This window comes from Heterodontus francisci, chromosome 4 (assembly GCF_036365525.1).
Source record: "Heterodontus francisci isolate sHetFra1 chromosome 4, sHetFra1.hap1, whole genome shotgun sequence".
In the NCBI taxonomy this organism is placed as follows: domain Eukaryota; kingdom Metazoa; phylum Chordata; class Chondrichthyes; order Heterodontiformes; family Heterodontidae; genus Heterodontus; species Heterodontus francisci.
The window spans coordinates 69214385-69240248 of NC_090374.1; the positions used below are offsets into that span (position 1 = coordinate 69214385).

The window sequence follows — 25864 nt, forward strand, 5'->3', positions numbered from 1 at the left end:
TTAACCACACACCACACATTCACATACACGCACATTAACCCTGATTCAGACTTTATTACTTTCTCCCTTACTCTGACCCCACCTAATAGCTTACTATTCCCTACTTTAGTACTATCTATCTCCCCCAGTATTCTGTGCACCTCTCTGATATTTGCTCCTGGTTCCCACACGCTGACAAGTTACCAGTTTTGCTTCCCTCCAATCTGAGCTCCTTCTCAGTTTCTCATCCCCTTTAGTTTAAACCCTCCCCAACAGTACTAGCAAATCTCCCTGTGAGGATATTCATCCCAGTCCTGCTAAGAAGCAACCCGTCCATCTTGTACAAGTCCCACATGCCCCACAACTAGTCCCAATGTCTCAGAAATCTGATGCCCTCCCTCCTATACCAGTTCTCCAGCCACATGTTAAATCGCTCAATTCTCCTATTCCTATGTTCACTTGCACGTGGTACTGGGAGTAATCCTGAGATTACTGCTTCTGAGTTCCTGCTTTTTAATCTCCTTCCTAGCTCCCTAAAATCTGCTTTCAGGACCTCATCCCCCTTCTTACCTATGTCATTGGTACCAATATGGACATCTAGCTGTTCGCCCTCCCCCAGAAGAATGTCCTGCAGCCGCTCCGTGACATCCATGATCCTGGCACCAGGGAGGCAACACACCACCCTAGAGTCACGTTTACTGCCGCAGAAACGCCTGTCTGTTCCCCGAACTAATGAGTCCCCTATCACTACTACTCTTCCACTCTTCTTCCTTCCCTCCTGTGCAGCTGAGCCACCTGTGGTGCCACAAACTTGGCTCTGACTTCACTCCTCTAAGGAACCATCACCCTCACCAGTATCCAAAATGGAAAACCGATTAGCGAAAGAGATCATATCAAGGGGGTGCTGCACTACCTGCCTGGTTCTCTTAGACTGCCTGGCAGTCACCCATTCCCTATCTGCCTGCATGCTCCTAACCTGCAGTGTGACCACCTCCCTAAACGTGCTATCTATGTAGTCCTCCACCTCATGGATGCACAACAGTGACTGCAGCCGCCGCTCGAGTTCCGAAACCCGGAGCTCAAGCTTCTGCAGCTGGTGACACTTCCTGCAGATGTGTTTGTCTAGGGCACATGGTGCATCCTTGGCTTCCCACATGCCACAGCCTGTACATTCCACTCAGCCGAGCTGCCCTGCCATACCTTAACTTTACAGACTTTAAGTAGAATAGCTTACCAGTTACTTACCAACCAGCTTTTTCCACTTCACTGAAGCAAGAACCAAATACTGGCGGGTTAAAAAAGGAGAAAAATGGAGCACCTCCTCCACCGAACTTGCCACTCACCAAACTTGAATCTCCACACTCAGCTTGCAATCTGCACATCGTTTGCAGGCTGCACCCTGACCTCTGTATTTATACTTATTGAAGCTGAAACTACAGCAACTAGATTTGACTGATCAGCTACTTAACTAGTCAGCTACTCTGCAGTAGAGCTTGGTAATCCCTGCCTAAGACTGTAGGAAATTTACTTTACTTTCTTAACCCTACTTTACTTTCTTAACCTTATTTTATCTAGAGGGTAAATCCCAGTTAAATGCTAACTGCAGACCAGACATTTATAAAGATAACAACACTTAAAATCCCCTCTCACCAAACTCGAATCTGCACACTCAGCTTGCAGTTTGCACACCATGGGCTCTGATTAGGCTGCTTATCCACCTAGGTTCTTCCAACAGCATTACTGTTATCTCAATCTAAGCCAGGTACGGTGTGTGCATTATCTTTGGTTTACAAAGAAGGTGTTCACAAAATCCACTGTCTCTTACAGGCCGACCTGCAGGCTCAGAGCAGGGCAAGGATGTCGCTACCAGTGGCTATGAAGGTGACTGTGGCCGTGAATTTGTGTCGGGTTCCTTTCAGGCTTCAGCAAGTAACATCTCTAACTTCTCCCAGTTTGTCTTCCACTGCTGCATAATGGAGATGACAGATGCTCGTTCTGCCAGGAGAGGGCAGTACATTGTGTTCTCTCTGACCAGAGAGAAGCAGGTAGAGTGTGTACGTGGCATTGCTAGGATTGCAGGCTTCCCCATGGTGCAGGGTGCCATCAACTGCACACATGTGGCTTTGCGGGTGCTGCATCTAAATGCAAAAATGTGCTGCAACCTCAAAGGGTTCCACTCCCTGAATGTGCAGCTGGTGTGTGACCATGTTCAGAACATCATGCAGGTGAGTGCACCACTGATATGCTCAAGCAAAGGTTCTACTGCCTGGACCACTCTGGAGGAGCCCTGCAGTATTTACCAAAGCACATGTCATGATTCGTCATGGTCTGCTATATCTTGTATAACCTCAACAGCATGAGGGCACAGCCCTTGCCACGTGGGATTCGGTGAGAACCTCAGGAGGAGTTGGAAGAGGAGGAAGGAAGGAACGAAGGAGGCAACCAACATATTCCCTTTCCAGCCGGCCTAATCGTGATTGCCTCATCTGACTATGGTACCAGTGAGCACAACCTCAAATCCTCATTTTACAATAGTCGCACACCTTTCTTTTCCTCTTTAACTGACCATCACTGCATCCTCTTGGCCACAATGCTGAAATAAAAGCCATCACAAAACAACCATTCTCAATCAACTTTATCAGACAAACTATCCAATATGCCATACAAAAGTCAACAAATCACCCTTGTACATTTGCTTACTGCCTGTCTTCCATGTACCTTTGCCTATCCTATTGTTATCATGCACTGCTACGCCAGTGGCTGCAGTGTGGCTGATGGAAGGCTGCTGACTTTGAGTGGGAGAGACTACAGATGGCCTTGCAGGATGCCCTTGAGCAGCTCTAGATCTGGAAGGCCCAGCTTCGGACACCTCCACCTCAACATGGGCTGCTGCAGTCTGAGCTGATTGACAGGCAGCAGCAAGGGCACTGACGGAGTGGCAATGGTGGGAGTCTGAGTGATGTTGTCCTGAGAGAGGATAGTAGGTTCATACTCCACTGAGCCACTGCCTCTCCCCCGGGTTGCACCTCAGCAATCCCTTGTAATTTGCTGGAGGACAGTTTGCTGGATTACAATGAGACTTTGCAAGCCTTTTTGAGCACTGATATCCACAGCTATGATGGCAGGAAGCTGTGCTTGCATGGTTACAAGCCGAGCTTGCATGACCTCAGGCTGAGCCTCCACTGCAGCACTCAGACAATGGGTAGCTTCTGCTTGTGCTGCAATGGAAGCCGAGCCACTGGTCATCAGAATTGGCCACCACTTCCACAATGGAAAGGACGGGCTCTAAACTCTACTCTAAACTGTGCCAAGTTGGTGCCGGACTCCTCCACGCTCCTTGACTGAGAGCAGGCTTTCTGGTAGGCCTGACAAAGCACTAAGCATTTCATTGTGCATGCTCATCAGCCTACACCATCAAAGTCCTCTGCAGCAGAACCCACGTTTGACCTCGCCCCTCGGAGCAGCCAGCAACTGCACAACCCTTTCTCCCTGGCCTGGCTGCAGGAAGCTCATGCCCGGTGATTCACCACGTGCAAATCCAGCCTCTTTGCTACCCACTGAGGAATGTGTAGTGCTAGTATCTGAGGTGGTGGCTGAGAGTGTATAATCGAGTGACGGTGTTTCATCAGTCTCGTGCTCCTTTTGGTCTTCATACTCCTGTGACACTGTCTGGTCAGGTGGCAATTCTTGGCTATCTGAAAGGACAAAGGCAGAATGGTAGGGTTGTGGTGGGTGAAGTGGGAAAAATCAAGTGGTGTATTCTTAAACCATCTTCAGCTTGTAAATCAGAAGAGATTGTGGGAGGAGGGGAAGTAGGATGTGAGAAGGTGGATTAGGTAGGAACATATTGTCGTCATCTATGGTTTCAACCCTGCCATTGGCCACCACCTCAGTCGTGGTCAGCACCATCTCATCCATGGATCTGAGATTATGTAGCTGTGCCTACCCCCTGCCGGGTTATGTGTTGCTGTCTGCAGTTATGCATCATTTTGTCTTGCAAGAGGGAGGGAAATGTGTTCGTGAGTGTGGTGCAATGTGTTTGAGTGATGTGCCTGACATAGTTGAATAGCTGGCAGTGTGTGCTTGCTGAACGATGTGCATATGAGGCTTATAGCAGTGCTAAGTGTGTGAGAGTCAGATGAGGTTATGAATGTGAGGTACGAGTCATGCTTGACTGAGAATTTTGGTAGATTATTGAAAGGATGTGCTGAATGGAGCAGTTTGTGAGGTTAGTGTTTCATTTGTAAGGATATGTATGACATTTAAGATCCATTCACTGACCTTGACCATTTGGTGTGAAGTCATTAAACTTCTTGAACTGCATCCAGGTCCTCAGGGCTAGATTGCTTGCATTGACAGCGATTGCTATCTGCTCTCACTGCCTCCTCAGTGTCTGTCTGAAGGGCCGCCTGGCCTCCTGTGGGTAGAGGGTATCTTCTTCTTGTCCACCTCCTGTACCAAGGCCTCCAGTGCTGCATCAAAGAACCTTGGAGCATGCTCTCTGCCATCTTGGCACTATTTTCACTCTTCTTCCTGCTCAGACTGTTCCACAAACAGTTCCAGCACTTTTTGTAGCCATAATGCACCTTCCGTTTAAGAGGTGCAGGTTTGCTTTAAGTAGCGCAGGCTAGCTTTAAGTAGTCTTAGTCTCGCATGAACTTGACCCCCCTGTTGACGCGTGCAGTCACTCAGTGCGTTTAACACCAGGCTATCATTTAAATTAGTAGGCAGTATAAAGATTGCATGCCATCTGTATCACAGCGAACGGGCATGGGGTAATCATGCATCATGATCCCAGTGCCCATTTTCGGGCCTGATCCAATTTTCTCCCCTAGTATTTCTCTATGTGCTTTATCAGGGAATCTGATTTGTGTCTGATTCCTCAGCAGTGTCATGTCAATGGCCATGCTGCTGATAATCTGATGGCAGTGAATCCATCTAATTATCAGCAGTATAGGTGGTCAGGTAGATACAGTCTTTGAAGGTGTAATGTGTTGGAAGCATTTGCTACTTTCCTTGCTCTGCTCCACCTTGCGTTTCTGCCCAATCTGTGTCAGTGTTATTGAAGAAGGAAGGAGAACAGAATGGAGTTTTATTAGTTGGTCTAAAGGTGAGCATGCAGCATGCAGTTAACAGTGACATTGTACTGGCATGTTAAACATTACTGATCTAAGCCACCATTATGATGGTATGGCTTTTGCTTCAGTTTTGTAAAATCCGTTGTTTAGAGGCTGCTAAGTAAACATTGGTCAGAATTTTACAGTGGGCGGGAGCTGGCCGAAACGTCGGGTACGAGCCCACCTCCGCCGGGCCTGGGGAGCTGCGCCGCAATTTTTCGCTCCTCAGGCCCTTAATTGGTCTTGGGCGGGACCTCCACCTCCTTGAGTCAGGAAGTCCCGCCAAATGGAACTGCTGGCCAATCAGCGGGCTGGCAGCTCTTAGTACCAGCAACGCCACCGGGAGCGGTGGCCACTGCTGGGATTACACCAGCTATCGGAAGATAGAGGAAGGACGGCCCTGGAACAATGGTAAGTTTTTGGGGCCTCGCCGGGGACAATTGGCCGGCAAGGCAAAGGGGGGGGCGTTGGTTGTGGGGGGGGGGGGGGGCGGATGGTGTTGTGCGGTGGGGGCGGTTGGGGCTTCGGGGGCAGCCCTCCATGGGGCACAGAGCGCCTGATCAGGAGGGCCCAGCTCACAAGAAGGCCGCCAGGTTTTACATGGCAGTGTTTTGGGACTTTTGGCATCTGCCCACCTCGGGTAAAACACCCAGAGCGGCGGGAGGAGGCTCATAAGTGGCAGTTATATGGCCACTTAAGTGTCTTGATTGGCCAGGGGCGGGTGGGCCATTTCCTGCAGCTGCCGCCCTGCAGGAGGGGGTCGGGAACGGCCCCACTTCCCACTCAATTTGACAGCCCCGCCACTCCGCCACCAGCCCCGCCACTCCGCCACCAGCCCCGCCACTCCGCCACCAGCCCGCTCGTTGGGGGACTGTAAATTCCAACCATTAACCTTGAGGATCATTTCTGTTCAATGTTCAGCAGTATTTCATATTACTGTAATCTTTGTATGCAATAGGCACTTTGCCCCTCAATATAGCATAAAAGTGCAGTGGCACTTAAAAATAGTCTAACAAACAACAGACCAGAGCTTTGTTTAAATGCTCAAAGTGTCATAAACATCCACAATCTTAAGTTTCTTGATTATACTCTCATTCTTGCAAAGACACCTGGTCAAACAATTCAGCCATTTTCAACAGCCAAGATTGGGTGTGATGTACTGTACAAAAGGCTACATTAATGTGAAAATTTACGAACCAAAGTAGGGGGAGGTAGATATTCCATCATATGTGGATATGTTATACATGGAGGTTTATTGTAGTTACAAACCAGCTTTTGATGCCTTGACAAGCTTAGTCAGATAAGCTATTTGCACTTGGCTAAGTTAAAAATATTTATGACTAAGTACAAAAAAAAGCAAGACCTAAAAGCAGGATACATTATGTAGCTATGATGTCTGCAGTCTTACGCAAGAATGCCTTCTGCACTCAAGACTGTTGTGTTCTTAAACAGAAACCTGCCTACGGCCATAAAATTCAGCATAAACTTGATCCTATCTGGTTTCTAAAAGTAAACCGTGGAAGAAGGCCTTTGTTTAGAAAAAAAAGCTGATTTTTTTGCCTCATATAGTCACTTTACCGAATCAGTATTAAGAGGCTAATATGGTTGTTCAGATACATTTAACGTAACAATGTGCTTCATGCAAAATGTCAAACTAAACATATTTTTAAACAGTAGTAGCTTGCCTGCTACGAACATACAAATTAGGAGCAGGAGTTGGCCACTCGGCCCCTCGAACCTGCACCACTATTCAATAGGATCATGGCTGATCTGATTGTAACCTCGACTCCACATTCCTGCCTACCTTCGATAACCTTTCACCCCCTTGCTTATCAAGAATCTATCTACCTCTGCCTTAAAAATATTTAAAGCCTCTGCTTCCACTGCCTTTTGAGGAAGAGAGTTCCAAAGACTCACGACCCTCTGAGAGAAAAAAAGTTCTCATCTCTGTCTTAAATAGGTGACCCCTTATTTTTAAATAGTGACCCCTAGTTCTAGATTCTTTCACAAGAGGAAACATCCTTTCCACATCCACCCTGTCAAGATGTCAAGACCCCTCAGGATCTTATATGTATCAATCAAGTCGCCTCTTACTGTTCTAAACTCCAGCAGGTACAAGCCTAGCCTGTCCAACCTTTCCTCATCAAACAATCTGCCCATTACAGATATTAGTCCAGTAAACCTGCTCTGAACTGCTTCCAACGCATTTACATCCTTCCTTAAATAAGGAGACCAAGATTGTACACAGTACTCCAAATCTGGTCTCACCAATGCGCTGCATAACTGAAGCATAACCTTCTTACTTTTGTATTCAATTCCCCTCGCAATACACGGTAACATTCTATTAATTTTCCTAATTAAGTGCTGAACCTGCATACTAACCTTCTGTGATTCATGCACTAGGACATCCAGATCGCTTTGCAATCTCTCACCATTTAGATTATATGCTTCTTTTTATATTCTTCCTGCCAAAATAGACAATTTTACTTTTTCCCACATTATACTCTTATTTGCCCACTCACTGAACCTATATTTATCCGTTTGTAGCCTCCTTATGTCCTCTTCACAAATTACTTTCCCATCGATCTTTGTTTCATCAGCAAATTTAGCAACCATACCTACGGTCCCTTCATCCAAGTCATTTATATAAAATGTAAAAAGTTGAGGCCCAGCACTGATCCCTGTGACACATCACTCATGACATCTTGCCAACCAGAAAATGACTCATTTATGCGTACTCTCTGTTTCCTGTTAGCTAGCCAGTCTTCTATCCATGCCAATATGTTACCCCTATGCCATGAGCTTTTATTTTCCGCAATAAGCTTTGATATGACACCTTATCAGATGCCTTCTGGCAGTCTAAGTATGGTACATCCACCGGTTCACCTTGATCCACAGCACATATTACTTCTTCAAAGAGCTACAATAAATTGTTAAACATGATTTCCCTTTTGCCAACCTGTGTTGACTCTGCCTGATTATCTTGAATTTTTCTAAGTGCCCTGCTAGAACGTGTTTAATTATAGCTTCCAACATTTTCCCGAAGACAGATGTTAAGCTAGCTGGCCTATAGTTTCCTGCTTTCTGTCTCCCTCCCTTTTTGAATAAAAGAATTGCATTCATTATTTTCCAATTTATTGGAAGCTTCTCTGAATCTAGGGAATTTTGGAAAATTAAAACCAATGCATCAACTATCTCACTAGCCACTTCTTTTAGGACCCTAGGATGAAATCCATCAGGACCCAGGGACTTGTCAACCTGCAACTCCAACAATTTGCTCAGTACCACTTCCCTGGTGATTGTAATTTTCTTGAGTTACTCCTTCCCTTCCATTTCCTGATTTACAGCTATTTATGGGACGTTACTTGCATTCTCTGTAGTGAAGACCGATGCAAAATACCTGTTCAATTCATCTGCCATCTCCTTATTTTCCCTTATTAATTCCCCGGACTCACTTTCTGTAGGACCAACGCACACTTTGTTGACTCTTCTTTTTTAAGTATCTATAGAAACTCTTACTATCTGTTTCTATATTTCTAGCCAACTTTCTCTCGTACTCTAATTTTTCCCTCCTTATCAAATAGTCATTCTTTGTCGTTCTTTATATTCTGTCCAATCTTCTGACCTGCCACCCATCTTTGCGCAATTATATGCTTTTTCTTTAAGTTTGATACTATCTTTAATTATTTTAGTTAACCATGAATAGTGGGTCCTCCCCTTGGATTTTTTCTTTCTCGTTGGAATGTATCTATTCTGTGTATTCCGAAATATCCCGTTAAATGTCTTTCACTGCATCTCTATTGACCTATGCATTAACCTAACTTGCCAGTTCACTTTAGCTAGCTCTGCTTTCATGCCCTCATAATTCCCCTTATTTAAATTTAAAATACTACTCTTGGACCCATTCTTCTCTCCCTCAAACTGAATGTAAAATTCAAACATATTATGATCGCTGCTACCTAGGGGTGCCTTCACTATGAGGTCATTAATTAATCTATCTCATTGCACAATACCAGATCTAGTATAGCCTGCCCTCTGGTTGGCTCCAGAATGTGCTGTTCTAAGACCTCTGTCTTTCACAATTTTTATGGTATTCAGCATTAGATAGATGCTGCTAATGCACTTTAGACTTTACTAAGTTTTCAGACTGAGTAGACTATAAAAATATTTTTTCTATGAAGTAGCTGATCAAATATATTAATATAAGTATATTAACTTATCTTTTATAAGTTGTAACATGTGCATATAAATCCCTTCTCTTTGCAAGTTTTGTTTCGCACAGATTTTTAGTGCATGAATAAAGAAATGAATCTTATGACTAAATAATCACCTTTATAATTTTTCTTTTTTGTCAGGCTAACGTTACCATTGTACGATCCCATGGCAGTTTAGGCCGTGTTCTCCTGTGGTATCAAACATACAATGGGACTGCGCTAGGTGACATAGATTTCACCTCTAAGTCTGGGCAGTTGTTATTTGAACCAAAGGAACAAACACAATGGATCCCAATTGATATTCTTGATGACAATATTCCTGAAGGTCCTGAAGATTTTTTCATAAACATTCTTAAAGTAGATCTTCTGTCAGACAGGTAAGTAATCAAGTGACAGTATTGAGTAATTTTGTAATTGTAAGACTGGCTTTGAATGTCAGTCAAAAATGTTGAGGGAGGGAAGTAATTCTATTACTCAGTTAACACCTATGGGAAAATGGCATTTTTAATAGTAAAAGTACTTTAAGGGAGTTTATACATTAATAGCATATATCTGTTAAATACATTTGCACTCCCTACACTAGCACCGGATCAATGTAAAGGGATTTCATCTGGTACTTGAATTTTTTTTGGTCTCCAGAGCAGTCAAAATGCCAATGCAAAATTCAGGTTTCCTTTCGATTTGGCCTTTCAAAGGGGCCAATAGTAACAAGTAGCATGCTCTTCAAGAATATCTGAGAGAGCTTTGAGGTTATGGGTTTTTACTTGAGCACTTGCTTGCACAGTGGATTGCATTAAGTTTAATTAATCTACAGTTTTTGGACTTTTGAAAATGTTCTTACCATTAGCATATAACTCACGTTCATGCCAAGCAGAAGGTTGTTTTGCAGAAGGTCATCCTTGCTAAAGGCTATATAGATCAAAAATAGATTTTTTTTGTGTTATCTGATGAACAGTGTGACTATCATGGGAGGTGATCACAGTGCAAATGCTCGCTCCATATTTCAAGAGTATCTCAGTGATTGTTTTTCCTATAATTGTAAAGACTACAGCAGTCATTCAAGCAGAAGGTTTTTTTTAGCAAGCTGGAAGAATCTATAGTTGTATTGTTCAGAGTAGCTTGTCCATCTTCATTTAGTAGGTGAGCCATGTATTGTCGAGCGAGGAGAGCTTCCTTCATCTCTCAGATAGTATGGAGAAATGGTCAATTACAGTGGCCAAGGATTTTCTTAGAATTCTAGATGTTGTGTATGGTGCCCATATAGAAATACATACTTCTGAAAGGCATTCCCAGAATCAGTGAAATTAGCTGCTACTTGAAATTCTTCACCCTCTTCCAAAGTTTTCACGCTGCATAGTTTTAGCTCTGTTTCCTTTCCAGAGGTCATCTCCTTCTCTGTCTGGGGTCCACCCCCAGTTGTTTTTCTAGCTCAGAGGTTGAACACAGTCTTCTTGTTTGCTTTTCTTGACATTATTATAATGTTCCTGACATCAAGCCAGTGGTGTTTCTTTAGAAGAGATTGTGCTGAACTACTTCAGGGTCTCTTTCAGGCCTCTCTGTGCAATCATCGATGCAGGACATTAATGCCATTACAAAATTTAAAGCCCTTCTAGAAGTTGTCTCGTCAAAGGCCAATCTTAGGTTCTGTGAACCTAAGCTTCTTCCTCCCTTATGTTAGAATTAACTGAAGGTTGATTTTTTTTCCCAAGTTGTAGTTAATTGCTTGGCTACTTTCATATTAAACAAAATGTGTGCTAATGCGGCTTTAGTCCAGGTTGTTAAGAGCAATATTTATATTTTATGGCTGTACTGGGACATTTTTCCTTCGTTTCTGAATGTTGAAAGTTGATCTGTTTATCAAGGAAAAAACACTTAATTTCCATCTGCTCCATTTTGTCAGTCTCTACAGGCCAGTATAATTTAGTATTTTCACAAAAATGTGATTATAGAAAATAGACACATTGACCTTTCTCTGACACAAGTTCATGACTGCAGGAAGGTGGAATAAATTGTATTCCCTTTTCATGTGTATTTTATTTATTTTTTCTCTTTTACTCAAGTGGGTGAGTTTAATTTCAGTGTTAAGACTACAAGTTTATTCAGGGTGCTTTGTCATACCAATGTCTCACTGACAGCTTTGTGGCATATAGTTGTCAAGTTTTGACCTGAGGATTATATTAGTGAATATGAGCGTTGTATAGAACTGAACCTAAACAAGCATTGGCTACACATTTCTGTCAATGTATGCTGAATTTGGCTTAGTGTGAATAATTATTCCTCATTTTGCAGACACATGTTAGATTATGCAATAATTCTCAGTCCTTAGCTTTGTAAATTTCATGCAATTTTTCATGGAAGCGCTGGAACCCTCAGAAGCGGTCCTTTTATCCGTGGTGTGTGGATGGATTGAGTCCATAACAGTTAATGATCTAGTCCAGATGTTTATGATAATATTGCTAATAATAACATTTTATTCCCCCACTGTCTTTTATACCTCAGAAAGCCAGCTAGTGAAGATAGAACTTTTATAAGCATTTGTTTACAAAGATACACATTATAACATATACCTCCTAACCCAACAACCACAGTTTCAGTCTCTTCCTATTTATAGGGGCACAAGTGAATCCTCAGTTAATGCCCACTGCTTGCATATAGTTACGTTGTAAGAAATAGCACCTTTAGGAATAGTATAGAATTATTAGGCATAGATTGTGATTGCCTGGCAGAAAGCTGTTCCTTTTCTCTCTCTCGGGAAGGGACAGACAGACAGTTCTTAGCAACCAAGGACTGCAATAAACAAAGATAAGGGCCAAAGGGATAGAGAAACAGTTCTTAGCAGCCATGGACTGGAATGAACAAAGCTAGTACCCTCTTATTTATGCAAGTGTCTGGCAAAAATAAATGTCCGCCATGCTGCCACGATCTTCCTCGCAGCGACCCAGGTTAATGAGCCGGTCGGGCCACCCCCCCCCCCCTCCATCAATCACGTTGAGGGGGCGGGCTCTCCAATGCCGGTAATGGCGTCAGCTGCCTGTGTGCAGACGCTGGCGCCATTTTTAAAGGGCAGCCAGCCCTGCCTGGTGATTTAAATTTTTGATGGGCTACCACCTCCCCAATGTCCCACTGATTAAATCTATCCGCCCTTTCCCCCTCCAATAACAGTTAAATTCAACGTTCGCCCTCTCCGCACCCCCCTCCCCCCACAAAACACGTACCTTCAATACTTGACCTTTCCCCCCAAACCAATCAAAATGCTGAGGTCTCCCCTTCCCACCCTCCTCTACACCAATAATTTGCATTAGAGCCCATTTCCTCCCCTCTCCCAACACTGCACTAAAAATCATAAGTTCCCCCCGTCCCCACCACAGTGGCACCTGCTTTCCCTGGATAGGAACGTGAAGGCACATGTGAGTGCCGGCTGCCGCTCGGAAGATCACGGCCCGAGGTAAGATTGCTGTTGATTTTATTTAAATGTGTTAATTTCATTCATTTAAATATGTTACTCCAGGTACTGTCGCCCAGCTGGGGAGGCCCGCCACAGAGCCTCACTGCTTCTGGGAAGATCGTGCCTGGCACTCCCAGAGTCGGGCTCCCTGGTGGGCCACTGTTGGAATGATCTCCCGGCCACCCCCACCATGGAGTCTGACGTTGAGAGCTCAGTAAAATCCCGGCCAGAATGTGCAAAGTTTTACCATTTTAAAATGTTATTTTAAAAATATTTTTTCATGTTTATTTATTTAATAAAACACCATAACATCTCTGACTCTACAGACCCATCAGTTGAATTTAACTGATTATGTCAAATTAATCGATTTCGAACTGAACAGCAACAGTGTGCCTCAAATCTTCACTTATGGGGCCTTTGTGACAATGACAAATGTCCTTGCAGACAAATACAAGCCATGTCGCTTATTGTTAAATTGTGCTTACTGGCTATACTATCTGTGTTTTTTATGCTGGTTTAACAAAAGAAAAAGACTTGTATTTACATAGCCCCTTTCATGACCTCAGGATACCCCAAAGCACCGTACAGCCAATGACGTACTTTTGAATTGTAGTCACTGTTGTAATATAAGAAACATGGCAGTTAATTTTTGCACAGCAAGCTCCCACAGATAGCAATGTGATAATGACCCTAGGTAATCTGGTGATAACAATGCTGGCTGGAATTAAATGCTGAGACTGAATAAGTTAAACAAATAAACATTTAAAAAAAATTAAATGAAAATTTAGAAATGATAAAACCTTGCACAACCTGGATTTTAATAGCTCACCGTGGCACACACGCAAGACACGCATTGTGAAGCCACCGTGATATTTCACGCGGCGACTCATTAACATGGAGGGTTGAACCACCCACCCCCCGATGGTGTTGAGGGAGCAGGCGCTCTGTCCCTGGCAATGGCGTCCGGTGACACCGCGCAGGCGCCGGCACTATTTTTAAAGGGCTTCAAGCCCTTACCGGTAATTTGAATATTTAAACAGAAATGGAGGGAACATTCAAAGTTATAACTTCAATAAAAGAGCAAAGCCCCTCTCCACCCCCCCCCCCCCCCATGACCATTTATTGTCTTACCCACACAAATTTTTTTTTCCCATCCCAAACATTCCCCCCGAATCTTTTTACCTTTGCCCTTCAACCCCTTCCCACCATCCCCTCAGTCAATGGATGGAGTTTTCTCCGCTCCCCCCACCCTGAAAATTTCACTCCTCCCCCCCTCCCCACCGGTGCTGTGCCTCGGATCTCCGAATGGTGATCTGACGGTGCAGGACTACCAGCAACCAGCCGGAATATCGGCGTGGGATGTGCATCATGAAAAAATAAGTAATTATGCTGTGATTATACTTTATTTAAATGTGTTAATGTTTTTTTTTGCTGAACGGCGGGGAGGTGGGGGAGTGTCCTGAGGCCTCACAGCTGCCAGTAAAGTGGGGCAGGGCTTTCCCAGTGTCAAGGCCCATGGCGGGCCTCTCCTGGGAGGATTTTCCAGGCCACCCTGCGACGACCCCCAAAGTCGGGGGTTGGTCAGTAAAATTCAGCCCTCTGTCTTTATCTTCCAATCTTCTTTCATTCCCCAGTCTTCCGCTGTCCTAAATTTATTACTTCGTCTTTGCTTTTACGATGGTCTATGAAATTAAACCATCTATTCTAACCTATTTTTTCTTCAAAAAAAGTTCAAATGCTTTCCTTCTCTCATTTCTTCTTGCTCGCACTCACCCTCCAATTAGTCTTTCTTTGGCTGAAAACTAGCTCTAAGGTCTGCTTTTGCAGCCAATTCAGTTACAAAAAGGATGGCCTGTAAGAATACATCAAACCAAGAAGGATTGTCAGTGGCTTAAGTCTCAAAGTCAACCTTGTCGGAGTATCATAGAATAAATCATCACAGAAGGAGGTCATTTGACTCACTGTATCTGTGCTGTCTTTTTGAAAGGACTACCAATGAGTCCCACTCCACCGCTCTTACCTCATTGCCCTGATAATTTCACCTTTTCAAATATATATCCAATGTCTTTTGAAAGCTGCTATTCAATCTGCTTCCAGCACTTTTCAGGTCGTGCATTCCAGGTCATCGTAACTCGCTTGGGAAAAAGGATTTAAATATTCTGTGTGTTTTTCTTGTTTACATCTGACGCATAATAAATTAGAAACTTATGTACCCTTATATATTTTACCAGTTTTCATGATTTCTCTGTTGGAGATCGCGGCCTGCAGCCAGATCAACCCCCTGTTTTGGGTAACATCTCATCCGTTAGGATAATAATACAAACAAATGACAATGCAGAGGGTATTATAGAAATTGAGCCACAATTCCTCAGTGTAGAAGGTAAGTTTTTCTTTCTCCTCAATGAAGTATCGATTAGGGTGAAAGCATATAAACTGTGATCCCGTAATCCCAAGGGGAGCTGTGCTGACAGGGATTGTGACTCAGAGAATCAGGACTACAATTTTACCAAAGGCCATGTTCATCAGGAGGGGCACTATTTTTCATGTAATTCATGTGTAATGACATCTGAGGTAGAGGCTTAATAATGGTGATTTAATCAATTGAAGCTGGTTGAATGATAAACCACAGTTGACTATTGGTAAAAATGTATAGTCAAATATCATATAACTGAATACTCAATGTAATCTCTACTTATTTTATTCTCTGTTTGAGCCTAGCAATGTACAAAAATGTTGAATGTTTTTAGTGAATTGTATTATCTAATACAGAGGGAAGTGAATGAAAGATATCAACAACAAAGGAAAGACAATTATTTGAATACATTTAATGGTTTAATATATATATAATTGAATTATATTGTTAATCATATATTGTTGTATGAGCAAAAATATAACACAAATCTTTAAGGTACTTATTAAAATTAAGTAACATAACCAGTGTAGAATTTAACGAACAGAGTAGGGTTTAGCAGTCATCAACCCTGCAATTGATTACACAGTTGAGGAAGACATTGGCATATTTGGAATTCCTTTGATAAGAAAACGGGGAACATATGGATTCGTCACGGCAGACTTCATCTCTCGTGCTATCACAGCAACTCCAAATGGGATTGACTACGTTCTTCCTAATGCTACAGTCATATTCTACCACGGACAAAATCAGAGCTTTATCAATGTGACCATTATTGATGACACAGAAAGGTAAGGAAAAATATTTGCTAAAATATCAAGAAGTTAGTGTTTGAAACTTACACCTTGCTACCATTGTAACCATCTATTAAACTGACCCTCCCCACCCCACCCCAAACACTGTAGACTTATCAGATTCCTAAATCAGATTCAGTGGATCGCCTTTAACATACTATTGAATCAAATATTCTGGAGAAAACGTATGATTAATACAGCATCATATATTCCCTATTCACGGTTTAGGCAGACTTTGATTCTCTAGGTTTAACATTCAGCAATCTAATGTGTTGTTCCTCCAGGACATCTCTCCTAACAGTACATATATTCTACAATTGAACTGCTTCTGAAATAAAAATCTAGGGCTCTGGCAATGGGCAGTGAATTTAAACATTGTAAATTCTTTGTTATTTTAAAATTATTTTAAATCATTGGAACAGTGTGTCTGAACATTTTCTAACAGATAATCTGAGTACTGTTTCACCTTTTTGCACAATGATTAAATTTTCTGCACAGTTTTAAAGTGGAAGACAGACTGATATTTGAAGTTTGTTTCCCTGCAGCGAGTTTGATGAGCAGTTTGAAGTTCAATTGACAGCAGCAACAGGAGGAGCAGTACTTGGAACACAACTCACCACTAGAGTAACCATTCGTAAAAGTGACTCCATCGGTGGGGTCATTAGATTCCTAAACCTGACCCAACTGATCATCCCTAATCCCAATATAACACAGGTATTAACTCTGATGCTCGAAAGGACTGGAGGATTTACTGGAGATTTGGAAGTAGGTTTGAGCTTAATCCTATCTAATAGTTTGTACATTCTTGATAAATGACTGGTTATTGTGTTTTGTTGAATAATGAATCTTGGCCAGGACACTGGGAGAATTCATTAGGGCGGCACAGTGGCGCAGTGGTCAGCACCGCAGCCTCACAGCTCCAGCAACCCGGGTTCAATTCTGGGTACTGCCTGTGTGGAGTTTGCAAGTTCTCCCTGTGTCTGCGTGGGTTTCCTCTGGGTGCTCCGGTTTCCTCCCACATGCCAAAGACTTGCAGGTTGATAGGTAAATTGGCCACTATAAATTGCCCCTAGTATAGGTAGGTGGTAGGGAAATATAGGGACAGGTGGGAATGTGGTAGGAATATGGGATTAGTGTAGGATTAGTATAAATGGGTGATTGATGGTCGGCACAGACTCGGTGGGCCGAAGGGCCTGTTTCAGTGCTGTATCTCTAAACAAAAAAATGACTTACCTTCAAAAAAAAATGTACCACAGGATCTTTTACAGACAGGGGTCTGATTTAACATGATCAGACCATAAATTACTATAAAGCTGCAAAATTCTTTATGAAACATCGAAGGTTAATTATCAGTATCGTGTGGCCGTTGTAATTGTGAATAGGCATTAGGATGTATTCTGGCCTCCTGAGCATCCCCAGTTATAAACACTCCGCCTTTTGTGGCCATGCCTTCACCCGCCAAGGACCTAAACCTTGCTGCCTCTCTATCTCTCTCTCTTTTGCCTTTAAGATGCTCCAAAAATGCTACCTCTTGTCATCTGCCCTAATACCTCCTCATGTGGCTCAGTATCAAATTTTGTTTGATAACATGCCTGTGAATTGCTTTGGGATGTTTTACTATGTTAAAGGTCCTATATAAGTTCAAGTTGTTGTTTTTTTGTACTCCTACAAGTGACTGTAGTCCCACACCATGTGATTGACTTTTAAAACCCTCAGGGTAACTGGGGATGGGCAATAAATATGGCCATCCCAAGAATCATTAATATATACTTAGAACAATTAAATATAAAACAAGAAGTACAGTTTTCACCTTGTGCCAGATTTTGGTTCAGCTGCATTGAGAATACTGCATGCAGTTCTGGTCCTTTCACAGGTAGGGGATATCAAGGCCCTAGAAAAAAAATCAGGGAATTTTCACTTGATTGATACCTCGTTTAAGGACCTTTAGTTAATTTCAGAAAGTGTAGACATTGAGGGATATGGCTGAGGTCCTTAAAATAATGAAGGAATTAGATTGTGTGAATTGGATAGGCTAGTACAAGTGCTCAGATGTGCTTCTGTTCACAGTCATTGACCTCTGGAATAGATAGCCAAAACGTTCAATGATTGTGGATACCGTGCAACTCTTCAAAAGGGTATTGGAAAAGTTCCTTGGAGCTTCAGCCTGAAACTACTGAGATTGCAGCAATGCAGAAGAAACATGGCAGTAAGAATAAACTTTACCCAAACTCCAGCTGCTCATAGATACAGATGAGTGTGAAAAGAAGCCATGGTGTTGCTAAGAGAAACTAGGGAAAGAGTTTTTCAACGTGTGAATGGTTGGGGACAGTAGGATGATGTAGGCAGTTAGGGAGATAAAGAATTGCCAGAGATAGTCTGTGAGTGGTTGAGATCTCAACATTGGAGAGACAAGGTGTAGCCAGGTCAAGGAGCTGTTGCATGGACAAGGCTTGTATTTCCTTGAGTGTAGAAGACTAATGGGCAATTTAATTGAGGTGTTTAAGATGTTGAAAGGAGTTGATACAGTAGAGAGAGAGACTATTTCCTTTGGTGGGGAAGTCCAAAACAAGAGGGCCGTAACAGAGCGAAGAGGTTCAACTGTGACGTCAGGAAGCATTTCTTCTCACAACTGGCAGTGGAAATCTGGCACTCTCTCCCTCAAAAAACTGTTGAGTGTAGGTCAATTGGAAAATTCAAAACTGCGATAGATTTTTGTTAAGGGTTGATGTGAATGGTGAGGTTGAGTGAAGTTAAAAGGCAGAGAAGTGAAAAGCGTGGGAATTAGAAGAGATAAAGTGTCGGTTAAAATCTTCATGGTTGAGGCATCCTTTGGTGCAATGGAAGGAAATTTGCTCCACAGTATTTTCAGTAAATTATTTGGGCTTTCTGCACATATCTTCAAGACAAATTAGGCTGAACCACACCACATGTCAAAGGTATTTTGATACAACAATGGTAATTTATTATTTTATTGAAACTAGTGAGGAGCCTTATCCATAATTGGAAATTTAGGTGTGGATAGTGCATGATTTATTTGACCACAATGGTTGGAAAATTATATACGTCAAACATTCAAAAATGCGCTTCTGCAGGTAAGCCCCTGCCCTCCCCACCCCTCCCCCGCACTTCCATCTGCCAGATGTGGGAGGTCAGAATGTCAAAAAATGTTCCACTAAATTGGTCTCCTCCTGGTTATGTTTCTGTAATCCTTGCAACTCTCTATCATTTTTTATTTTAGATAAAATGGAGCATTCTGGGTCCAAACTCAGAATCAATCTTATCATCAACCAACACGGACATAAGTGACCCTGTGAATGGATCATTCTATTTTAGAGATGGGGAGGCAGGGAATAGAATAATTGAATTGAATATCTTAACACATGAAGAAATTGAAATACAAGAGACTTTCATCATCCAGCTAAGCCTGGACTTTGGTGAAGCAGAAATTGATCGTAAAGCTGGAAAAGTGTTATTAACAGTAAGTGATTGTGGGATGAATAATACTGTTTAAACTATTCTTTGCATATATAAAATCCTGTTGATTATCTGCTCTATTGAATTTGCACTGCACTCCAGGCTTGATATGATATGTTTTAGTCATAGAATCATAGAGTTATACAGCACAGAAACAGGCCCTTTGGCCCATCGTGCCTGTGCCGGCCATCCAGCACCTAACTATTCTAATCCCATTTTCCAGCACTTGGCCCGTAGCCTTGTATGCTGTGGCGTTTCAAGTGCTCATCTAAATACTTCTTAAATCTTGTGAGGGTTCCTGCCTCTACCAACTCTTCAGACAGTGCGTTCCAGATTCCAACCACCCTCTGGGTGAAGTTTTTTTTCCTCAAATCCCCTCTAACCCTCCTGCACCTTATCGTAAATCTATGCCCCCTGGTTATTGTATGTCAACAACCTATAAATCATTAATTGAAATTCAGAGCTTCTGAATAAGTACAAAACATTTTTCCCAACATCCCACTTCTGTTAAGCCCTTACTTAGGGCATATATTTGTGGCATTGTTGTTTCATTCAGACCTTTTTTTAAATAATGCATTATTCAGAAGCTTCACCTTTTTACAATTATCATTATTCTGAATGTATAACCCTAAGCAACAGTTTTTGGGGGGATATATTTCTACTTAATTTCCCCCCCCCCCACTCTCCCTTTCTGATCTTCCAGGAGTACTTACCATTATGGGGCTGAACCAGCAGCTGGCATTCCCCGCTCCCAGGATCCCATCTATACTGCTCTTGAATGAGTTGCTAAGAATGTGTTATAGCACCCTCGAATGCTTTCCCCTCTGTTTCTGTGAGCAAAAATGAGGTCTTCTGCACAGAAGGGTGGTTGAATTTAACAACATTGAGGGTTGAAGCCATTGCCTGTCGTGCTGTGGCACAAATATTTTATTGCTCTAGCATGTTGCGTCCATTATGCTGCGCTCTTTAATCAGCAACAGTAAAATGATTCTTAATTTCAACAAATAATTTTTCAATGTATATTTGCATACAGATTGATGATTTTTCTTTGGATGTGGCTGGGGTTGGTGGTGAGGTAATTCTTGCATACCTGAGACTACTCAGGGTTTGAAATAAGTGAAACTAATTTTTGAGGAAGATAATCAATAATCTTCTAATTTCAGCAATTGTGAAAATTCATTTTTTTTCATTCCTTAGATACAAAAGTTTGGAAATCCCAATGGAATAGTTCAGTTTAATGAGGAGTCTTTGTATACAAAGACTTACCTGGAGCCATCTAATCAGGAACAACTGTTAAATATTATGTTCTTTATTACAAGGACTAAAGGAACAATGGGGGATGTAAAGGTAATACAATGAGTTGCAACATTATTTTTACTTTTTGATTTGCTTGAACATGTTTTCATTAATTGTGGAAATACTTTCACAAAGCATAGAATTGCATATCATACAATGCACAAGGGTGAACAATATGACACAATGGAAAACACTGCCATGATCACTGCTTCGCAGAGTGAGCGTTATGAAAATGAACATCCTTTTTATGTTGTTTCGTATCTTTTAGCTGCTCATAATCTTTGTTCCATTTCCCAGCTTCAAAGATCTAAATCACCAGATTTTTCATTTCATGGGAGTTGCAAGTAAACAATGGGGTTGAAAGTGTTGCATCACCAGCTGGCATCATGCAGGTGCAATGTACATCAAATGATGCAAGCTCAACCTACTTGCATAATTTTCTGATGCCCTGAATGCAACTCTCAGACCTTTACACTTAATTTTGCAGGGGACACTCCTCCCGCACCACCCCCACCCCCCATCCCCTGCCACCCCCATCATATTGTTGGCCTAGTTGTATCACACATTAATATTTGCTCAGCAATAAAAAGAGTTGCACTTACCACATTATCTTCAATATTATTAAACAGCCCCAAGAGAAGAATTTCCATGAGTGAACAATGGTAATGGAAAATCAACAATGGATTTAGGTGAATCAGAAGTGTTCCAAATCAATGCTCATCTCTTGTTTACTTTTTACTTGTTATGGCATTGGATAACTGTTGGGTAGTGGCAATACATTAGTTGTATTTTGAAACTGAGCAGTATGTCTGGTAATATATTTTACGTTCTAATCCTGACACTCCTCCTAATATGTTGTGAATATAATTTCTGAGTTGGCAAAACAAAAGCCCATAACAGATATTTTTGATTTGGGACATGAGTCTTTGAAACTTTAGATTCTATGTGAATTTGGAATTCTTTTCGTGCTATCTGCAAGTGTCAGGTAGTGCTACACCAGCAAATACCTTGTGGCCACTGGTTATTGTGAAGTCATTTATTCTGTTAACACCAGTTGTTGGGAAATTTCTTTCATTTTACTATTCATGTTTTCTTTCCATGTAGCTGTGAGTTCCATGTGCCTTGAATTGGCCTAAGGAATGACCATTATAATAATAGTACAAGCTATTTCAGTATGAGGTTGATCATAACATGCAAACATAGGAAAGATTCGCATTCAATTAAATCTGTAGGAATGGCTTCATAATTCAATACACAAGCATGCTTATGGACACATTTATCATTTGTCCCCTGTTGTTTAAGAGCCAGCAATAGATGAGTGCTTTGTTGAAGCAATAATTTTAGTCTGATGTTGACACACTGTTGACTTGAGGTCTGTGCGCTCGTGTCTTCCAGCATGACCTTTGGCTAAATATTACCAGATTTCTGGATGTTTGTAGCAATCCTTAAATCTGCACTTCAGATTATCATTGAAATTATCCCCTGGGTGGAACATAAGAACATAGGAACAGGAGTAGACCATTCAGCTTGATCTGCTATTAAATTAGATCATTATAGATCTGCCTCTTAACTCCATTTACCTGCCTTGGTTCCATAACCCGCAAGACCCTTGCCTAACAAAAAAATAATCCCAGTTTTGAAATTTTCAAGTGACCTAGCCTCAACATCTTTTTGCAGGAAAGTGTTCCAGATTTCTAATATCCTCTGTCTGAACTTCTGAATTACCTAGCTCTAATTTTAAGGTTATTCCCCCTTCGGTAATGTGGATCAGCTACATACTGAATCATAAATGTAGTAGAGCGTATCTATTGTTAACAGTCACTTGATTACTTCTAATTATTTCATGCCAACTGTTTTGTATGTTGTCAACTCATTTCCCAACTTGATTCTTTCCTGAGCTGGATACAGAAATTGTGACCTATGCGACAGTTTATATCATACATAAACAGAGAAAATAGAGTACTGTTAAGTTCTCCAAAGTCCTACAACCATGAACTTTATGGACAAAGGGGCTATTCCCTGCATCAATTTAATCCACAATGGACTTTGAGCACCAGGTATTGTATGGAAGAAGAGACATTCTAGGGTCAGCTAAGACTAGAGAATCCACAAACAGACGTGGTCAGACCAGTTAGTCACATGATTAACCCTCTTGACAACCTGGGTTTTTCTGAATTGTACAAATAGTTTGAACTCAGAATGCCTGTCTGCTCCTGGACTGAAAAGACCTCTCCTGGCTGGCTCTCCCTCTCTTTCTCATAGAACTTCAAATCCACTGAAGGCACATGAACCCCAAGAGAGAAAAGTCTCCCCCAGTGAACAAGATTTAAGAAGAATACTGGGCCCCAACAAAGAGCAAGATCTACCTACAATCATTCCCAACTTGATAGTTTCCTGAGCTGGATACAGAAAGTGTGACCTATGTGACAGTTTATATGGTACATAAACTGAGAAAATAGAGTACTGTTAAGTTCTCCAAAGTCCTACAACCACGAACTTTATGTTTGTAAAAGTTAAATAAAAGTATTTTATTGCATACCTACAATGACTGGTAAGCCAAGGAACAAAAGTGTCACTGTTGAAACTATAAGTTTCTTTTCCCTACCCCGCTTAATATGACTAGCAGCAAACGTGCTTTACTTGTGTACTGAACATTTTCTACACATTTTAATCTCTATTAATTCAGTGAATGGGCTTGATCATATTCTTAAAGCCTGAAGATATGCACAGTGTTTTTAACTATGACTCTCAATGAGATCTATTTACTGATTGATATTTATTAAATGAAATTTACCCTTTGAATATTTAAGCAGTTTTTCTTCAAAGCAGGATTTTTTTTAACTTACTCAGGAAAGTGCAAAAAAAAAGTCAGCATCAGGAATGTACACGTTTAAATGTCAAATTTAATGGAACACATTTTTGCTACACTTGGTAATGCTACTCTCAATTCAAATTACTAACTGCCTTTCATTCTTGATTTAAGGTGTACTGGAAGCTCAAGAGTGATTCTGACATGACAGGAGATTTTTTAACAATCAGCGGCACAGTCACTATCCTAGATATGCAGCAAGATGCAGTGATAAATGTTCAGCTGTTGGCTGATGACATTCCAGAATTAGATGAAGTTTACATAATTAGACTGACTTCTGTGGAAGGAGGAGCTGATTTGAATAAAAAAAAGGACAGTTCAGGATTTCACGTTCCTGCAAACGATGACCCTTACGGCCTGTTTGCTGTCTACTCAGATGGGCAAACGGTGATTGTTGAAAGTGATTTAAGTCGCTATTTTCAGGTTAATATTACAAGACATGGTGGGGTGTTTCAAGATGTGATTGTGGAATACAAGCTCATCTTTCACGGCCAAGATGGACTTTTGGGAACTGTGTTGGTCAGAGATGGTGCTAGTTTTGCTGTTGCCAGAGTGCCAATCACAAATCAGGTGAGTAGAACAGCTTAAAGTAAAAAAAATAATGAATATTTCAGTTGGACAAATCTATCTATGTTTGAGGTGTGGTGAGGAACCTTCACAACTGCTTTACTGATGGGAGTGGACATAGAGTGTCTGTTCAGAGTGGGAGAAAGAACAGGCAGCTGAGCAAACTCCTTCGCCTTCTGCTTCATTTCCTGCTGGTATGCTGGGCATGCATTCACGAAGAGCTTTCAGAAGAAGCAAGTGTTGGATCTTGCGCTCGGCCTCCCTCAGATCAGAAGATCTGAAAGGAGCAGCAGGAAGGTTGTGAAGGATGAAACAGCTAAGTGACACTTTTTTATTACAGAGGTCTAATGGAGATTTTTGGGCTTGAGCTCATCTGGCTACCATTTGGACAGTACCCAGAAGTCCTGCAACCCACAGCCATTACTATTACTCCAGGGCTGGGATATTCCAGAGCTGGCAGGGGCCCCACCGCTGGGGCTGAAAGCAGGGGCGCGATCCTGCTTCGGCAAGTGGTGGGACCTGGGGTTGCATTTTATAGGCAGCAGCCAATTAATTGGCAGCCGCTGGGCCTGCTGTCCTATTAAGGATGGCGGCCCACCCCCAAGAGCTGCCGGTCCAATCAAAGGGCCAGCAGCTCAGCAGCACCACCGAGAGCAGTAGCCAGTGCTGAGGCTGAACCTGAAGGAAGATGACACAGCGATGTGTGCCCTCACAGCCAGGTAAGTGGGGGCAACAGTAAGGTGGGGGGTTGCCGTGGGGGGCAGCCTTTGCCACCAGAGGGCCCCTTTTTGCCCAAAAAGGAGACACTCCTCCAAAACCCACTATGAGGCCATCAGGGTTTAACGGGCAGTCTCCCCACGTGTCAGAGAGCCCCCCCATTGCTTGCAAAATGCCAGCGGAGGCGAGAAGAGGCCCTTAATTGGCTACTTAAGTGGCTCAATTGGGCTCGGGCAGGCCAATTTTCCAGCCACTGGGGTGACGGCAGGAAGATGCTGGGCAGCCCCCACCCCCATTCCCCAACCACAATGCCTTCTCACGCCATTTTGCCAGCCCTCCTGCCTCCTGGGAAATGAGGAAATGGCAGAAGCATTGAACACATATTTTGTGTCTGTCATCGCAATAGAAGACACAAATTGCATACTATAGAGAGTAACACCTAAAAAGAGTGAGGAAATTAAAATAATTAATCAGTAGAGAAAAAGTATTGGAGCAACTTAGGGGACTAAAATCTGACATCCCTAGAACTTGATGGGCTACATCTTGGGATTCTAAATGAGATAGCTGCAGTAATAGTGGACGTGCTGGCTATGATTTTCCAAAATTTCCTAGATACTGGAACGGTACCAGTAGACTGGAGGTTAGCAAATGTAACACTGCTATTCAAGAAAGGAGGGAGAGAGAAAACTGGTACAGACCAGTTAGCCTGATATCAGTCATCAGGAAAGTGCTGGAATCTATTATTAAGGAAGTCTTAACAATTATGAAAAGCATAGTATGATCAGGCAAAGTCAAAATAGTTTTACAAAAGGAAAATTGTGTTTGACAAATTTATTAGAGTTTTTGAGGATATAACTAGTAGGGTAGATAAAGGGCAATCAGTAGATGTAGCATACCTGGATTTCCAAAAGACATTTAATAAGGTGCCACACAAAAGTTTAATGGGCAAGTGCCTGCACACAGGCAGCTGAAGCCATTGCCG

At 42.2% G+C, this 25864-nt stretch overlaps 1 protein-coding gene across 1 annotated transcript in view; it reads left to right on the top strand.

Moving 5' to 3' along the window:
- Nucleotides 1–25864, top strand: part of adgrv1 (adhesion G protein-coupled receptor V1) — an 810104-nt gene that overhangs the window by 393961 nt on the left and 390279 nt on the right. The window contains exons 63-70 of the mRNA XM_068029668.1: nt 9452–9687; nt 10448–10450; nt 14987–15135; nt 15755–15956; nt 16505–16724; nt 19198–19437; nt 20631–20780; nt 23713–24168. Of these exons, the coding sequence (XP_067885769.1) occupies nt 9452–9687; nt 10448–10450; nt 14987–15135; nt 15755–15956; nt 16505–16724; nt 19198–19437; nt 20631–20780; nt 23713–24168 (1656 nt within the window). The remainder of the gene's footprint in view (nt 1–9451; nt 9688–10447; nt 10451–14986; nt 15136–15754; nt 15957–16504; nt 16725–19197; nt 19438–20630; nt 20781–23712; nt 24169–25864) is intronic.